We start from the raw sequence: 13952 nt of genomic DNA on the forward strand, positions 1-13952 counted from the left end.
AGGAAACCCATACAGACACGAGGAGAACATGCAAACTCCACACAGAAAGGCCCTCATCGGCCACTGGGCTCAAACCCAGAACCTTCTTACTGTGAGGCGAACCACTACACAACCATGCCACCCCTTTAAAGACTTGATGCAATAATTAATCAGAATTAAACCTATTAACTGAGCAGAGCTGCAATATTATGTGGATAATACTTTGCACACAAGTTAACCAAAAAAAACCTGGCATGCGAATGGTAATATAAAATATGTTAAAATATTTTATAACGGTAAAGTTTACGTTTACAAGTTCAACAACGTCTGGATCTTGTTCAGCCACTAGGAGGCGCACACTGACGTCGCTACTCAAAAATACCTTCCACTTCCGCTTTTAGAGCGGAAGACGAACCCATAAGTCTTGACGAAGAAGCGTAGCTGGAAATATTGTGAATAAGATTTCTATTGGTAAAGCAAATAGCTAAGTTGGGGGGAAAAAAAGGTGTTCAGGCTGGGCAACGATACATTATCACGGAAAAGAAAATCTCATCGAGTGAGGGAGAAAGTAGTGAAGTCGTGTAAGACTGAAGGTAAATGATAATTATTGGTTTTATTTGATGTAGTATTCTAGCTAAGCTACTTGTCGGGCCGCTAGCTAGCTAGCTAACTAGCTACTTAGCAGGCGTGTTAACACGTTTTCTCTTAAACAGTGTCTCCAAACTTCCATGATAGAGGGTTTAGATTTAGAGTTAATTTGAAAACGTGTATTATTAAGTAAAAAGGTTTTCTGACAGCCTTAAAGGCGGCTGCGGTGGTTTGTTAGCATTGTGGAGGAGGAGGAGGAGGAGGAGTGGTGGCTCAGAAGAGGAATTGGTTAGATGTGAGTCAGCATCGAAAGTCAGTCTGAGAAAAAGAGTTCATGATTGTGATGAATGTTCTTTTTGTTTTAATAGTCTAATAAACGTGTGTGAGAGTTTATGTCTTAACTGAAGCCAAGTTGCTTGTGCTGGAGTTGAAACTTGGCACCGATTGACGCCTAGTGGAAGTGGGTCGAGCAGGATTTGATCCAAGGCCAAGAGCCACTGTGTTTGACATGAACTAACGGGTAAAGAATGTGCTGTTTCATTCGCCTACTGTACCCCAGCTAATGTTAACGCCCAATGGCTCGCCACTGGAGCCACACTGGAAGAAATTAATCATCTAACATTACAGTTAGCATTACATCAGGCTTCAGTCTGTTGCTGAGATCTCGTCATTAAGAGCACTCTTTTTAAATTAAAGCTAAAGTTTGCTAGATATTGAAAGATTCCCCAACCTGTCTAAGGTTTTTTTTCCCTTTTCCTTTCATATAACATGAGTTGAATCTGTCATTTTGTTGTTGCTCATTCATCCCTGATTCCTTTGTCTCATTTATACTTGCTTGAAAAGGATGATTTCATCATTTAGTTGGCCTCTGGACCAGGCCGGAACATGCTGGCATGTTTTGAATAATTTGAATCGCACGTTTCAAGTGTATACTACTTTTCAAAAGTTTGTGGTCACCCAGACAATTTTGTGTTTTCCATGAAAAGTCACACTTTTATTTCCCACCATAAGTTGTAAAATGAATAGAAAATATAGTCAAGACATTTTTCTGGCCATTTTGAGCATTTAAATCGACCCCACAAATGTGATGCTCCAGAAACTCAATCTGCTCAAAGGAAGGTCAGTTTTATAGCTTCTCTAAAGAGCTAAACTGTTTTCAGCTGTGCTAACATGATTGTACAAGGGTTTTCTAATCATCCATTAGCCTTCTGAGGCAATGAGCAAACACATTGTACCATTAGAACACTGGAGTGAGAGTTGCTGGAAATGGGCCGCTATACACCTATGGAGATATTGCACCAAAAACCACACATTTGCAGCTAGAATAGTCATTTACCATATTAGCAATGGATAGAGTGGATTTCTGATTAGTTTAAAGTGATCTTCATTGAAAAGAACAGTGCTTTTCTTTCAAAAATAAGGAAATTTCAAAGTGACCCCAAACTTTTGAACAGTAGTGTATATCATGGGTAAATTCAGGAGAAAGATCAATGTAAATCTCCTATTTTATATTAAACTTTGGTCAAATATCTGTTGCATTTTGTGCAATTTTTTTACCTTGTGCAATACCAGAAAAATTCAATTGAAATCAAGCCATTTGAGGCGAATTGATCCGCCTGTGAAAAAACTTGGCATTTGGATTTCCCAGGAAACATTGATTTTCGTGACGTCGCGTGCGGGCCGCCTCCTTCTGAATCCTATGTCAGCGCTGGTTTGTTTCAGGGCTGAACGATATGGACAAAATTTCATATCTCGATATTCATGCCAGATACCTCGATATCGATACGATATAACTACGGGTTCGGTGAAAACCAAGCATTTTTCAGAAAAATAAAAAGATCATAATACAAAAAAATGTGGAAAGTGCAGTCTTATTTTTAAGAACTCACTGCCAGTCATCAACATTAACGTAAATTATAATTACATAAATTATTTATAACGCTTGTCCAGCGTCCGAACCATTTTTTTAAAGCTCTCTTTCGAGACTGTGTACACAGGTACCATGTCTTTTGCAATGTGGTATGTTATAGCGTCTGTAATTTCTTTCTCTGGTGGACGTCGACTCGTACGGTGTAACGCTACTGAACGCATCAGCAATCAAACTTTGCTTTGGCTTATTTTGGGATGACTGAGAAGTCCCCGGTGTTTCTCTCATTGTCATGCACTCTTCGTGCAGCACGTGATGGTGGTGTTTCAGGTGATGAAACATGTTTGTTGTGCTACTTTGCTTCATCACAATTTTTGCTAAGCACGACCTGCACAACACCTCACTCTGGTTAACATCGTCCTTTTTGAATCCAAAATACTTCCAAATAATGGAGGATGATTTTATGTTTTGGCACCAAGTCAGATTCTGCACCGCCACCGGCCGCATTATCTTCCTCACTCATTTTCTTTCTTTCTTTTTAATTTCCCTGCTGTGTCTGTAGTGTGCGCGCGTCGGCCTCCGTCTCCCTCACTCCCGCCCTCATATGTTTGTCATTGGTTGGCTTCAGCTGTCGATCCACAGCGAGCATGAAATAAGGGTTGTGGTTGGCTGGCCTTAGCGGTGCATTCAAGGGCAATCGTAAAAATGATGTTTGTTGTGACTGCCAGAGCTGTACATGCAGGGCGAGCGCGGGGAGGGGAAATCTATATCGTTGCTTTTTCGATATTAATATCTTGAATTTTCATATCTAGATATAGATACGATAACGATATATCGTTCAGTCCTAGTTTGTTTATGAGAAAACGACCTGGTGGTTTTCTGCAAATTTCTTCAACGTTATCACGTAATTATTAAAATGGTTAACAGATGTATCGTAGGAGGGTGTAGCAACACCAATCTTGATGGGATTAGTACTCATCGTTTCCCCACATTGCGCTCAGGTGACAATTCCATATTTCAATGCAAAATCGCTAGCTGCTAAACTTGGTCTACACAGTCTGTGCACTGAAACCGTGCAAGCTCTCGCAGCCTGCTGGCGCTTCCACAGGTGACGTCACGAATCTGGCTCCAGACTCCCTTGGGATTTTTCCAGATGCGTTTTATTTTATTTTTTTCTGCTGTAGACAGATGGCCTTGTGCAAAATTACCCTTCTGGATGAGTGTGTAAAGGGACATATTTTCATAAAAAAAAAAATGAAATTGGTCCAGGATATGCCCTTTAATGTCTTTATTCTTTTAGGTGTCATGGTGGGCGAGCGGCGCAATGGGAACCTGCTGGTTCCGCTTGGTCCAAAACAGCAGGCTTATCCAGAGGAGCTGATCCGTCAGAGACGCACCCATGATGGCCAGACGGAGTACCTGATCCGCTGGAGCCTGCAAGCCGTGGATGATGGCTCCGGCTCCGGCAGCGGCGGCAATGAAGGAGGCAGCAGCAGCAGTAACTCCAGAGTGGGAAGCTCTTCAGGCTGCACTTCAGGAGAGAGTAAGACGGAGAATATCCTGATGTGGATGTCTACTGAGGATGTGTATGCCAACTGCCCGACGCTACTGGGAAAGCGACCGCTGCAGGAGGAGAAGGCGAGACCCAGTGGCCAGTTCCCCTCCGACGTCACCTTCGATGAGGTAGACCTCTGTGACATGAAGGAAGATGTCAAAAACCTTGTTGAGCGAGCACGGAAGCAGATGGCCAAGAACAGTGATTTTGCCATTAGCCTCACACATACCATTCATGTGCTGAGTGCTTATGCAAGCATTGGCTCACTGGTGGGAGTCTTCAAGGAGACTGGGGCACTAGACCTGCTCATGGAGCTGCTGGGGAACAAAGAGCGACAGACCCGCCGCAGTGCTGGCAAGATGTTGCGTGCTTTGGCCTCTCATGATGCGGGTATGTAACAACTGCTATGAATGTACTGTTTGTATATCCCAGTGTACTACTAAGTGTCATATTATAAACTGTTATAAATAATATGTAATAAAATTCTTTATAGTACTGCTAAATGCCAAAGCATCTAAAATCTCTACGGTCTGGCCATCACCAAGATGCCAGAATCTATGAATATGCTAAGTGGAAATGCGTACATTTCCTTTTGTCATCCCATGAAGCTGATCTGCATTTTAATTTGTAGCAAACTACACAGTATGGCCAAAAATATGCGGACACCTGGCCGTCACACCTACCTACCGCACTTCACGTTCGGCGCTGGAGCCAGAAGAAGTGGGTGACGCATTGCACTGTATGCATTGTGTGCAGCGAGCACGCAGTAGACAGGAATTTGTTAGGGTTAATCTCCAAAACTAAGCTGCTCATAAAACTACAACCTTTTCTGGTTCTAACAGTACCATTTAGGACCACTGTTTCTCAAAGTGTGGTCTGCGAGCGACCCTTGGTGGTCCACGAGTTGATGTAAAAATCACGTTTTATCAGTGTTTCTCAAATCGCCTATGTGACTCCAAAAGCAAAGTTCTGAGTAGCACAGATAAGTTTTCTATGTTGAATAAAGTCCTATGTAAATTCAAATCGTAACCTATTGTTTGAATTTGTCTGACATTAAGCAAGCCAACAGTTTTGCGACACCGCCTATAGCTACGTCAGTTTAGGTTATGCTTTCATATCAATGTCACCTCTGAATGTGGAGAAACCTACGAGAAACCAAATTAGACTTGGCATCAAACTGTCAAAAAGGTAATGGATCGGTGGCTGAAGACCTGGTTAGTCAGAAGAAAAGCACAAGAAACATTCGACACGAGCAAGGACAAAGTGCAAAGACATGATGATTGATTGTTTTGAGAAAACAAAGCAGTGCAACCAGATCAATGTGGCCCTCAATACGAGATTAAAACCGTCCAGTTTGGAGCCAATCATTGTTTCACTGATGTATCAGAATAAGCAGCACGATTCTTCCCATTAAGAGAAGGAAAACAATGAGTGAGTTGGCTATACTATTTGTAAAACTGTCATTTCATTAGTGTGTAATTTGTAATGTACTGTTGAAGTAGGCTCATTATTTTTTGTCCAGGATATTTAGGGGGGGTTAGATGGTCTGCAAATTATTTATTTATTTTTTTAATGGATAAAGTGGTTCTTGGTCTGAAAAAGTTTGAGAAACACTGATGCAGCACAAAATAGAAACAGTCCATAACGTTTGGTGGTGGTCCAGCGCACTATTGATTTTTAATAAAATCATCGTATCTCTGCAACTGTAAAATCTTTTTTTCGCTATTCCAAAAGCTATGTTCTTCTTAGGGTGTCCTTTAACAGAGGGCAGGTTTTAAGGTGAACTGAACCCATTTGAAATTTTAAGCTAAAGTCCCTACCATATGTTTCCATTCCAGAAGCATGGGCATTAAATGTTGGTCCGCCTTTTGCTGTTGTAAGAAGTCTTCCCAAAAGAGTGAAGGTTGCCTCTAGATTTTAGAGCTTTGCTGTGGGAATTTGCTCACTCAGCTGTAAGAGCATTAGTGAGGTTGGGTGAGGAGGCCTGGTGCGCTGTCCGCTCCCAAATTTGTGCAGAAGGTGTTCAGTAGGGTTGAGGTCAGGGCTTTGTGCAGGTCAGTTGATTTCTTCTACTCCATTCTTGGCAAACTGTCTTTATGGAACTTGCTTTGTGCACAGGGGCATTGTCGTGCTGGAACACATTTGGGGCCCCTTAGTTCCAGTGAAGGGAAATTGTAATGGTTACAGACACGTTCTGGACAGTTGTGTGTTTCCAACCTGTGTGGCAACAGTTTGGAGAAGACCCACATATTTTTCGGTATTTTGTAGCCAGTCAGAGCAAAATATTCAATAACAACCATCAGCCATTAGCTTAGTTAACTAGCAGGCTAACTTAGCATGCAGATTCCATGGCAAGAGGTTTCTGGGCTCCACAGCATCCTTTAATAATCTGTATATTCAATGTGAGTTTTTCCAAGAGAAGTTGGGTTCAGAGATTCGTTAAAATTGGTTTCCTCATTTGTTTAATTTGTGGTCGTTGTCAAGGCTAAACTGTTCACTAAAACAATGTCTAGATTTAGGCATGTGAGTCTGTAAAAGTAATGTTTCTTTTTTTCATGAAAATTCTGTTCAGTTCAACTTTTCAATTTGCAGCCATTCAGGTTATTTTGGATGGAATATGCATGTTGTGCAACAGGGCAAGGAGCGAGCGAGGGAGGGAGAGATAAAATAACTGTTGCTTTTAACAATCAATTTTCATATTCAGTGAATAATGTCGGGCGGCACGGTGGTGTAGTGGTTAGCGCTGTCGCCTCACAGCAGGAAGGTCCGGGTTCGAGCCCCGTGGCCGGCGAGGGCCTTTCTGTGTGGAGTTTGCATGTTCTCCCCGTGTCCGCGTGGGTTTCCTCCGGGTGCTCCGGTTTCCCCCACAGTCCAAAGACATGCAGGTTAGGTTAACTGGTGACTCTAAATTGACCGTAGGTGTGAATGTGAGTGTGAATGGTTGTCTGTGTCTGTGTCAGCCCTGTGATGACCTGGCGACTTGTCCAGGGTGTACCCCGCCTTTCGCCCGTAGTCAGCTGGGATAGGCTCCAGCTTGCCTGCGACCCTGTAGAAGGATAAAGCGGCTAGAGATGATGAGATGAGATGAGTAATGTCAAGATTTCATACTCAATCACGAAAAATGACTGAATTATACTGTCCTTTTTTTGGGCTGTTTTAAAAAAAAAAATCATTAGGGCAATTCCAGCAAAACGGTCTCATGGCAACTGAAATTTCAAACTAGAAATATCGCTTCAGATTGGTCATGTACTTTGGCTACCTAACTGTAAGGAAAATAAGGATTTCAAGCAGCTTGACTGAACTTAGGATTTGTACTATACATCCAATTTCAGCCACTGAAAAATAGAATTTTTCAACCCAAAACCACCTCTTTTCTTCCTTACACCCTCACTCTAGCCTCTAGCTTACCACAGGATTATTGTTTGATTGAATGAGTGTTAGGAGCATCATCTAAATTTCGGAAGTAAGTATGATTTTTCTTGGGCTGGATGACAGAAATGGTGCAGTCTCTTTCCGTAACGTGAGTAACAAAAAATGAACTTTCCCTCGTTTCACACTGCTGTTAGATAGGACTGTCAGATTCCTGTATTCATCTCTTCTACCTCCACTAGTTACATTTATGAAACAAAATAAGGCAAACCCCTCATAAGCTCTGAGTGGAACTAGATCAAATTCTGTAACATGTAACGCAACAGTGTCTGTAACGCGAGTAACACACTTTATCACTGAGATCTAAAGACTGAAGTTTACTTTCCTGTTTGTCAGTGAGTGGGAGCAATTGGTTATTGTTCTGAGACAAAGGTGGCAGCATGTTCACCCACAATGCAACAGGAGTTGCAGCCCATTTCCTGCATGGAAGAAGCAGACCTCATGGACCTGAAGTGACCAGCCAGAAGAAGAGGAAACAGGCAACATCTTAACAAAAGCAGCACGAAACTGCTGACCATCGTTCTTCATCTGGTGGGCTACTACAAGTGGATTTCTCCAAGAACTACACCTGCCAAGCACAGGATGAAATACAAAGTGCCCATTGGTAACAGAGTCAGGTCAGCCTTTTTACAGCGGCATTTTGGCATTCGGAGAGGCTCCACTCGATGGTTATCACATCTGACAACCTCACCCATTCGAAGGATACAGTTATTGCCTACCTTGATCGTATTCTTGAAAGCAAACCAGACAACCTGAAAGAACTCTCAATTTGGTCTGATGGGGCATGTTTGCAGTTTAAGAACAAAGACACTCTTGGAGCAGTCGCCACCCTCGAAAAGAAGCATGGTATAAAAATAACATGGAATTGTTTTGCAACGTCCCACGGTAAAGGCCCAGTTGATGGAATAGGAGGAGTGGTGAAACGTCATGTTTGGCAGATGGTGAAGACACGCAAACATCAAGTCAGTAACGCCGCATCATTCACCAGAGCAGCCCAGTCACTGTCGAATGTGGAGGTCATTGAAATGAGTCCTGAGTCAGTTGGGAAGACCAACCAAGACGTTTGCCTGGAAGACATCTTCAATAATTGCAAACCACTTCCTGGTGCTGCCGATGCCCACTGTGTCACTGTGAATGGTGAAGTTGAGCTCTTCACCCTAACCAAAGAGAGAACACAAGATCCCTTGCCACTATTGGAAGATGACCCACAAGCTGTACCTTCCCTGGACACTGAGGACGTTCAAACCAAGCAAAAGGATATCCCAGTTGCTGAAGAGAAAAGGTTGCAAAATATCACCGAAAGAGGCAGTCCAACACCAGTCTTGGTCTCAGATGATGATCAACAGGGTGAAACTTCACACGAGTCCATGGATTCCCAAGATTGTCAAGTTGATGACACAGAAACTCCACTGGAAGAAACTACTCACGGCTTAGAAGCAACTCAAAACAACAAGGAAGAACAGATCGAACTCCAGGCATACTATCCTGTTTATTTCAGCAGTGCATTCTACATTGGTAAGGCAGTGGAAAAACGAGACAATGGGATACACTTCAAATTCTTGCAGTCCAGTTTCGATGGCCAAAGAAATCAAGGTCTGATCGAGAACAGGAAACAATACCAGAGTTGGAAAGGATCTTCCGTGGTCCTGCCTGTCTGGTAGGACATGATCCCTTCTCCATGGATGAAAGAGTGCTGAAAGAAATATGACAGAAATACCAGGAACTCGGAAAGAAACTGCACTAAGCATATTATATTCAGGGTTCTCACCAGGATTTTTTTTTAGCGTAATGGGTTATGGCGAGGGAGCGTAGCGACCGAGCGGGGGGATGGTGCGGAGATTTTGAAAAATCATGCCCAAAATTGGCCATATTTGACGTTCCTGGAGGGGATAAATTGCATTTTTTATGTTGTATATCCTTGATGGAAAATTGTTACATCTTTGGATCTTGGCAATGTGTTACCTACTGTTGTATTTCACTGAACTACAAAGGGTGTTGTCAAAAGATATGTAAACTCAGACACAACCAAAGAGATAATGAATGTTTTATTGTATTAAGAAATTAAGAAATGCCTGAGCACATAAAAATAAAAAAAAAAAACAAATTGCATTTTCATTCAGGCATAACATACACCCAGCCCCCTTAATAAATAATTAATATATAATCTAAAACTATTAAATGCCTCCTATGTCCTTTCCTTCATCTCCTCCAACCTCTCTTGTGCCTGTCTCCTTATAGAAATATAACGATGGATGGCATGCAGGCAGATTACCAGTGTGTTAATGTTAGCCACAGTGGGATCCAGTAAATTAGCGCTAATCATCCGATACGTGCGCCCTGTCATATTGCTAAACCTGCTTACAAAGTAGACGTTTTCATTCATCAAAGGGCTTTGGGTTAAGTTTTCAAGCGTGATGGAAAACCTGTAGAAGTGGTGCACTTACATTTCTAACTGTGAAGAAAGAGCGAATGTCTCTTTTTTTGCGAGGGGGTCCGTCATCCATTGTCATTCACCGAAGTCCAGCTCAAGAGAAAGTTATCGCCAGGATCTCTCTCTCTCTCTCGGAACTGATTTCCAGGCATGGGTTTCCTAACAAACGTAGGCTGATTTTGACACCTTGAAAACTGCTCAAGTGCGCAGGAAAAAAAAAACTTTTGGCGATGGTGATGAACAACTGAAAACAACCGTTACGCTATATTAAAAATTTAGCGTAGCGGGGGGAAATTACCGTTGCGGTCTGAAATTTTAGCGTAGCGGGCCGCAACCATATAAAGCGCTGGCGAGAACCCTGATATTGGACGCTAATGTATAACTTATCGTATCCTTAACTCGGGTGCAATATATGTATATAGGAATCATTGTGTATATAAAATCACTTCATTTTGCTTTTACTTAAGTTATTGAACTTTTATTAAATTTTTTTTTTCGGATGATTTTATCTTCTATTTTTAGACATGTTTACTACTTCTCTGATTCAGGAGATTTGGTAGCAAATTTGAATTTCCCTCCGGGGATTAATAAAGTGATTCTGATAAGTTACAGGTGATGACAACAGTGTTCTATAGTTTCTAGTGCCATGGGTGAAGGACTAATGTTTGAATAATCAAGGGGGAGGGAGCAGTCTACTGTGAAAAATATCCAGCAGAAGTACCAGGAACCTAGAAAGAATATTGGACCTTTATTAGTCACCGCCAGTGATGACAACAGTATTCTGAAGTTGTCATTGCCATGGGTGAAGGATGAATGCGTGATCGGGGGGGGGGTCAACTCTGAGTATCATCACTCTACTTGTAGTACTATAAATTTAATAATTTATAACACTCTTTAGAATTGATGTCCTAGGGCAGCCTTTTTCAACCGGGGTGCCGCGACACCCTGGGGTGCCGTCTGGCTTCGTTAGGGGTGCCGTCAAAATTTAACGTTGAAATAAATAAAATGAATTAAAATTCCAAAAAACCAATAGTTACACTAATGCAGATCATCGCCGCCTCATGCATCATCAAAATTTGTCTCACGGCCCCCTTTCCCATATCACAACATCACTGCCGGGGTCCGCATGACTGCGTATATTTTATATGCGGGTGCCTTGAGAATTTGCATACTTCTGAAGGGTCCCGTGACTGAAAAAAGGTTGAGAAACGCTGGCCTAGGGAATGGTTTCAATGCACATGTGTTTTTCCATTGTACCTGTAACGTGACTTTTTTTCTTTAACTGTGTGTAGAGATAATAGTTCATTAACCTATGCCCGTTGCTTTGTTCTCTTAAGTTTAGTAATAAAAGTTCAAAATATTATCAATCATTTTGCTGTAGTTTAACGAGATATTGAAAGCAAATTCAGGGCTCGTGAGTGCAACTGGTTTAGTCGCACTTGTGACTAGAATTTTGAGGGTGCGACTATATTTGAAATCACGGTCGCACGGTGCACCAATTTAAAAAAAAAAAGAGCAAAAATTAAGGCCTGCGCCTAGATAATGGCTGCAGAACAAAGCCGCCGTCTGAAAAAAAAAAAAACCAAGCTTAATGTAATGCATCCTGCGAGTCAGCTGATCATGATTGGCGAATCAACTTGCTAAACGATCAGCTGACCGTAATCAGCGAATCAAGGAGCAGATTGATAAGGATAAACACTGTTAGTAAGCGGGTGTATGATTGGTCAGAAGTTTCTACGGCCCTGTGGTCTCTGTTCAGACAAGATGAAGCGCTCCATTGCAGAGTTCCACATGACTCTGCCTGCTATTATCATTTTTTGTTTATCTATTTTTTTCAACAGTTGACTTGTGTTCTCTAGGATGTTCTGTCAGGTCAGTATGCCTGTGTTCTGTAGGATATTCTGTCGGGTCAGTATGCCTGTGTTCTGTAGGATGTTCTGTCGGGTCAGTATTGCCTGTGTACCACTCTATAGGATGTTCTATCAGGTCAGTATGCCTGTGTTCTGTAGGATGTTCTGTCAGGTCAGTATGCCTGTGTTCTGTAGGATGTTCTGTCAGGTCAGTATGCCTGTGTACCACTCTATATAGGATGTTCTGTCGGGTCAGTATGCCTGTGTACCACTCTATATAGGATGTTCTGTCGGGTCAGTATGCCTGTGTACCACTCTATATAGGATGTTCTGTCGGGTCAGTATGCCTGTGTACCACTCTATATAGGATGTTCTGTCGGGTCAGTATGCCTGGCTGTGTATTTGACTTGACATCATCAGTGTTATGCCTGGACATGACTGCAGGTTCAAGTCTGGAATAAAGCAGTTGGTTGTAACAAATGGTGTGATTTGTCCTTCTTCCCCAAGAACCACCTAAAATACCACACATTGCCAATTCTTTTGGACCCATCAATGTGGGCTTTTTCTTTTATAATCTATACAAATACTTAATGGAAGGTTAACATTGATTAATACTTGGTATGGCAAAGACGTTTGCTTGTGCTCCCAACCTTTTATAGTGGTGCGCCTAGATTTTTGCTGGTGCGCCCAATTTTTAGGGGTTGGGAGCACAGTGCTCCTAGGTCAAAAAGTTAGTCTGGAGCCCTGAAATTTGGCGTAAAAAACAGCATGAGAGTTTTGCGTAATGTCAGTAATGCTGACAAGTCAGCCTGGAAGAACCATTAAGCAAAATTTTTTTCTAATGTCATATGTGGACCTTGAGAGTGGCCTATGGTTATCATGGTGAAAAAATAAGGATGTTTAGTCCATTCACAAAATAGGGAGACTTTTTTTTTTTAATATATTCAAGAGTCCCGTGCTTTAAATGTAACATGAGTAATGCTGGAATTGCCTGTTAATTTGTATGACTTATGAAGGGAGTGTGTCTGAGTGGGTTTTTTTTTTTTTTTCTCTCTGCAGTTATCGGCGGTAATTTGTTGAACCCAGATAGAATCAGTGAGGAAATGCAGTTCACTCTGTCGCTGTTTGTGGTATTAGTGCTGGCGTGTTGCACACAAATTTGCAGTATTTGGCACGCTATAATATTTTACTCTGCTACTCCTTAGTTGTCAGCTATGGTAAGTTACCAGGGAGCTGAATGAAACTCGCAGTACATGGTATCATTAGACCCTAAGGAATGTATTAAGAATTAGCAGTGTTCTGATACGTCTTGAAATACTCTAGCACTAAAATGTTCCAAAAAATGTATTTTGGCACAAGAGAAATCGCTGAGAGTTGTCCATCTCTTGTTACTGAGAACCCAGAGAGCGGTAATGATGGGGATGTGTCAAGGCTGAAGGTCAGTTGTAAGTAATGATAGCCTTCAAAGTCTCAGCATACTTGTGACCCTGTGACTTGTCTTGTACGATCATTTTGTTTTCCTGTTTTTGGTTTGGACTGAATGCAAAGCTCAAAGGAATGCTTGCATTTTGAATTCGAATCCGAGGTTGAAACGGTTCTCAAATCAAACGTGGCATAATGCAGGTTTATAAAAATGAATCCGTCTTGCTGCGTGTTTCATTCACAAAGATTCTTTCACGGAGCAGGCTCATTCAGTGGGAGCAGGAAGGGAGGGATTTACGAGGACGCTTCAGTAGAATTTTATCTGCAGTTTTATGTTCATAAGCTCGAGTAAAACCTGGTGCTCTGTGGAGCTGATTAAACAGTATTCTGTTTACTCAGGAGTTACTTAGCAACAGTTTAGCCACAAGGAGCAGAAACGGTGTAAGGTTTGAGCAGGATGTAGAGTAATGGAGGAAAAAAAAACATTCCAGTACACTGCATATATACTGTTTAAGGCTTTTGTCCCTTATTTCAGGGGTTCTCAAGCTTTTCTACTTTAAAATGCATATCATGGGTAAATTCAGGAGCAAGATCAATGTAATTCTCCTATTTTATATTAAACTTGGGTCAAATATCTGAAACGTTCTGCATTCTCTGCAATTTTTTTTTTACCTTGCGCAATACCAGAAAAATTCAGTTAAAATCAAGCCATTTGAGGTGAATTGGTCCGCCTCTGAAAAAACTTGGCATTTGGATTTCCCGGGAAACGTTGATTTTCGTTGCGTCATCTGCGGGACGCCTCCCTCTGAATCCTACGTCAGCGCTGGTTTG

General features: G+C 41.9%; 1 protein-coding gene across 4 annotated transcripts in view; it reads left to right on the forward strand.

Moving 5' to 3' along the window:
• The first annotated feature begins 391 nt into the window (after nucleotides 1-391).
• The window catches only part of LOC132889244 (cullin-9), a 113258-nt gene continuing 99697 nt past the window's right edge, over nucleotides 392-13952 (forward strand). For all 4 annotated transcript variants that reach the window (XM_060925540.1, XM_060925541.1, XM_060925542.1 and 1 more), the window contains exons 1-2: nucleotides 392-572; nucleotides 3735-4379. In XM_060925540.1, coding sequence (XP_060781523.1) covers nucleotides 3740-4379 — 640 coding nt within the window. In that variant the 5' untranslated portion in view covers nucleotides 392-572; nucleotides 3735-3739. The remainder of the gene's footprint in view (nucleotides 573-3734; nucleotides 4380-13952) is intronic.

The sequence above is a fragment of the Neoarius graeffei genome, chromosome 7, assembly GCF_027579695.1.
Source record: "Neoarius graeffei isolate fNeoGra1 chromosome 7, fNeoGra1.pri, whole genome shotgun sequence".
Classification (NCBI taxonomy): domain Eukaryota; kingdom Metazoa; phylum Chordata; class Actinopteri; order Siluriformes; family Ariidae; genus Neoarius; species Neoarius graeffei.